This window comes from Lactuca serriola, chromosome 3 (genome assembly GCF_051521515.1).
Source record: "Lactuca serriola cultivar US96UC23 chromosome 3, Lser_US96UC23_V15, whole genome shotgun sequence".
Classification (NCBI taxonomy): domain Eukaryota; kingdom Viridiplantae; phylum Streptophyta; class Magnoliopsida; order Asterales; family Asteraceae; genus Lactuca; species Lactuca serriola.
The window spans coordinates 175,163,487-175,168,775 of NC_136410.1; the positions used below are offsets into that span (position 1 = coordinate 175,163,487).

The 5,289-nt window shown below is 32.4% G+C and overlaps 1 protein-coding gene across 1 annotated transcript; it reads left to right on the forward strand.

Moving 5' to 3' along the window:
- The first annotated feature begins 582 nt into the window (after nt 1-582).
- LOC145093391 (F-box protein At1g49990-like) lies at nt 583-2,320 on the forward strand. The gene has a single exon (XM_079031506.1). It carries the CDS (start codon nt 702-704, stop codon nt 2,190-2,192), a length of 1,491 nt encoding a protein of 496 aa, XP_078887632.1. The 5' UTR covers nt 583-701; the 3' UTR covers nt 2,193-2,320.
- Nucleotides 2,321-5,289: the final 2,969 nt, after the last annotated feature.

The window sequence follows — 5,289 nt, forward strand, 5'->3', positions numbered from 1 at the left end:
AATTTGTTGTCACGTCGTGGTGATCTTCCCCACCACGTCGTGGCCACCAAGATTACACAAGATTTAAACATCAAATTCATATCTGAAACCGGATGTTACATTCTTACAACCATAGATTTAGGGGGTGTTTGGATTAGATTTTTAGCTTATTGCTTATAGCTTATTTGTAGTGGGAATAAGCAATAAACAATAAACATGGGGAGAAATGCTTATTAAAATTAGCTTATTTAGCCTAATAAGCTGGATTTTATCTAAATATTTAAATTAACTTATTGTGGAAATAAGCAATAAGCACCTCTTTTTTTTTCCTATCCAAACATCCCTTAACAAAAAAACAAAAAACAAAAACAAAAAACAAAAGGAAAAAAGAAAACCTACAACTAATATTTACTACATAGTACTATTTTTAGAATGCTATAAATAATTTGTTATCGGTTCATCAACTTTTTTAATATTTTAAATAATTGGTTATTTGTTCATCAACTTTCATTTATGTATTGTTTTTTAGTCAATATTTCTGAACATATTTCTTTTAAAGTAGTCAAAGCATTAAAAGCCAACTACATTCTTATAGCATCGAGAGCCCTTTAAAAGGGCGTTCTTGTGTCTGTAATTGTGGCAACCTAATTTTAGTGTATGAACTTTCACCAAGAACTAGCCTTGGTGGCGCTCTTTCCATTTCCAACCTCAAACCACCGCTAATGGAACCCAACAATTCAATCAATCAAATCGACAATCACATCGACGATGATGGTGATCAGAAGTCATTTCCGAGCCACCCTCATCAGATCATCACCTATTCAAGAAAGAGAAAACACTCTCAATCTCAATCTCAGGTAATCACACCAATCGATTCAACACAAGTAAACCCTCTTTCCGAATCATCAGTTCTAGGGCTTGTTCTCCTTGCTCATACCTTCTCATACAATATTCAAAACCTCACTGAGTCTCTCCTTCTCGAAATCCTCGCAAGATTGCCCCTGAAATCACTTTTTAGGTTCAAATGTGTTTGCAAACACTGGCTAGACCTAATTTCTCAGCCTTCATTTTCCCGTTTCTATTGCTCGCGTATGCTCAGCGCATCGTCATCATCCATACCTTTCAGAATTTTGTACAGGTACATTTATGTGTCGAAATTCACAGACGTTCTTGATCGATTCCGTCCCGAGAATTACAATTCCTCAAAATTCTCGGTCCTTTTTCTCTCTACTATCGAAGAACAACAACAATCTGATCAATTCAAAGTCTTGGGTGTCAGCAATGGCTTGGTTCTCTGTTGTTTATTGGGACCTCTGGTTTACTATGTTTGCGATCCGGTAACCAGACAGTCGGTTACTTTACCTCGACCGAAAGACAGATCCACAAATCGCCACCCAATTTTCTTCGGCGAGGGATTTGTTAGTAAAGTAAACGAAGACAATGTTCTCGTAAGCTTCACCGTTGTCAGAGTAGAACTACTCAGTTCACCCTCAAACTATCTCAATCTAGAAACTTTTTCATCTGATACTGGAAAATGGGCCGATTATAAGCTACCCTGTAGTAAACCAATCGCCCTTCTGAAACGAGGTGGAGGTCCTATCACCTATAAGGGCATCCTTCATTGGTTTGTCGACATTCATGGCATGGTTGCTTTTGATCCTTACCGAAATCAAAAATCTTGTCGCGTTATTCCATTCCCAGATGAAAGAGACATCGACAGTGAGTACGAATATGAAGGGATTTATCGATTATGTGATGAAACGCAAGGTAAGCTTCGATTTTTCGAGGTGTCACCTGAACCTTCTTCGTTTTACTGTTTTAGCATGTGGGATTTGAAAGATTATGAGAAAGGAGAATGGTGTTCTGAGTTTAAAGTGACTCGGAGTGATCTTTCATCTTCGGATCCTGAGTTAACCTCCTGGTTAATGACTGCTAATTTTCTTCCATTATCGTTCAACCCTTTCGATCTGAATATTGTTTACCTGAGGTGTGAGGAGCTTAATTGTGTTGTATCCTATGATATCGAGAATAAAAGGTTAGATGTGGCTTGTAAACCTATTGGTGTTGTTGAAGATCTTTCATGGCGAGTGGTGGTGCCATTTGTGATTCCGAGGTGGCCAACTCGAGTTCCGATTCCGCGTGTTCCGAAGAAGGCTGCGAAGGGGAAAGGTGGACATCGCAAGCGTTCGTATAGAATCTATACTCGTTTTTAGAATTTAGATATGGGGAAGTTTGTAGTGATATGTGTTGTTTGTTTGTGTTTTTGCAACTTTTGATATGTTATAGTTTGAGTCTTTAAAAGTTAAGGTGTTTTAATAATGAATAAAACTAGTTTTTTTTTGGGGGGGATGTATAATGCCTTTGTTGGTCTTTTTCTCCATATCTATGATGCAATATTGTTTGTGTAATTGAGGGTCGCAGAAGAATGAGAAGCCTATATGAAGCCATTTTGTTTATATCATAGAATTGATAGGTGTCTACAATCGAGATTGACTTAGGACATTTCTAATGGTTAATTTATTAAAAAACCGTTTAGTTTTGTCACATTTTCATTAATATTTTAACTATTTTAGCCTTAATTTTATGAAACATTAACCTTCTTTTTTAATTTATTTTATCTATATATATATATATATATATATATATATATATATATATATATATATATATATATATATATAGAGAGAGAGAGAGAGAGAGAAAGAGAGAGAGAGAGCAAGCATTTCAATGATATATTTATCCATAAATAAGAAGTTATTCTCTATTTTGTATGTTTAATAAAATAAATTAAATAGGCAAAATATTAGTAAAATATAGAATAGTTTAATATGATTGAAGGGTAAAATAAAATATTATAAACACTCTTACAACAACCGCTTAGAAAACTCTAAATGATTGCAGTGACCTCTACAAATAATCTGTCTTATATCTAATGATAAAAACATTTTTAAACGTTTTTTTTTTCAAATTGAAAAAAAAACTATTATGTTTTTATTGGTGATTGATACTTATCTTGTTATAAAGTTTTACGGTTAATATGATCATAAAAGTTTTACGGTTAATATGATCATAAATTCATATCCATGAAAAAAGGTTCGTGATGTAGCTTTATCTGACATAAAAACACATTTTTTATTGTAAAACTCTCCTAAATTTAGGTTGCGAATTTAGGAGTTTGAAAAAAAAATCTAAGGTTTTGATGAAGATCTAGTATTCTAATTTTCAAGTAAGAAAAAAAATGTCATAATGGATGATATTAAGATAGAGAAGTAGGTTTTTTTTATGCATATGGAGAGAAGAGTAAAATATGAGATTTTTATTTTCTTCTCAAAATGGAAATGAAAAATATTTTTGACTTACTCAAAGAATTTTAAGATAAAAAATGGGATGAAGGAAACAAGGAAGAAGAAAACAAAATTTGGGTTTAGATTAGTTATAATGCCAAACATTGTGTGTTTTTGCAAAGGAGACTTCAACCACGAAGCGAGGGATTTTCCCATGCCTATGAAGAAGAATTTTGGCAGCGATTGTGGGTGTAGTCGTGAATTGGCGATCTAAACGCGCTAGGTGTATGGGAATTTTGTGATAAAAGATAAAAAGTTGGACAAATTAGTGTATTTGACATCTAAATATGATTATTTTGGTGAATAACTCAAAATTTTTACATGTTTCATTAAACGTTGATTTTGAAGCATATACTTAAAATAGAAGTTTAATAAAAGGACTTATGTATTAAGTGTGTCTTTGTATAAACAATTCTTGTTTGTTAACAGATTAAAGGTAACGATTTTGTTACTTCTCTTGATATTGATCATGACATCATTTTCTCTTATTACTTCTTTGATGTGGTTTAATTATGAAAATGAAATAGGTGCTCTTTGTGATTCTTTCTAATTTAGGTATTGATTTGTTGGATTCTTTAACATAAATCATGCTTTAGAAGCATGTGATCTACAAAGAGCGTAAAAAGGGTGCATGCGCTTTTGTTGGGTTTTATTCAAAATCGTTTTCACAAAAAAACGCTAAAACGATTATAAATGCAATAAAACTTGAATAATAATAAAATCATTTTATACCTACCAATGGTCATTTTGCAATCATGGAAAAATTAAATCAACAATAAAGAGGAAAAGATTACAATCTTTGAAGTCTATAATTCTCATGGGAGATTGAAAGTTGATGAAGTGAAGCAAAAGACTCAAAATAGAGGCTATCTATATGTATCCACCAAGCAAAGATAAATCACTTCAAGATGCTAGGCTTCACTTATATGAAACATTTCTTAAGCCATTAAGAACTAATACTAAATTAGTCTTAAGGAGAAGCAACTTTATAAACACCCTAGAAACAAACAAGTTGCAAGAGATGGAGAGAGAAAGATCTCTAAAGCTCATGATTTTCGTAGAGAAAAGGAGAAGAAAAAAACTTAGAAGAACTAGCTCAAAAGTCTTGCTATTCTTCTCTTTATATGCATACATGCATGTAAGAAGGACCATACCTTTTAATAAATGAAAGAATGGTGTAAATAAGAAGCATGGTGGTGTAAGAGGTTGCTTCACAAGCAACCTCACCATGCCTTGGACAAGCCACGACTTTGGCTTGTAAAAATAAAAGAGATTTTGTCTTTTATTCCTTCTTATTTACTAGCATTTGCATCTTATAATTATGTAACCTATATCTATATAAATGGAATTAAAAAGGTCCAAAGAGATGTACAAAACATATAAAATCATACTTTATGATTTATTAGTTGTTTTCTCTCTTGAAAAATATTATTTCCATAAATAATAATTTTCCAATTAAAGATAAGTGTTGATAATATTTATTAGTAATCAAATTCTAATAAATAATCAATAAGTGATAATTTTCTATATGGTATGGCCTTATAGGCTCATATATGATTAGCAAATATGAGTCTATAATGAATCTTGCATATATAGATCTTTCAATCTCTCACTTTTACAAGATTCATCATAATTGATATAAACAACGGTGAAGGTATAGCAACATTTCACCGCCGCTAATAACTCAAGACGAAAATGACATTCATCAACATGTGATTCTCAAAAGCTCAAAGCTACAATTGATGTATGAGATAAGTTTATCAGTTATCCATTTACTACATACATCTTGTTGAACATGAGATTTGGATCACAATAAATTTCATTTGGTGTTTAACTTTGGGTAACGCGCCACGCGCGTTAGATGTCTAGCTCTCAACACATAAAATGAACAAATCCCATCTTGACTATATACACCTCTTGTCCTAATATGTGATGTGTATGTTTTGAAATTTTGTTAAGTTATAGT

Coding starts and splice junctions, on each gene's coding strand:
- LOC145093391 (XM_079031506.1), top strand. CDS start 702: ATGGAACCCAACAATTCAATCAATCAAATCGACAATCACATCGACGAT.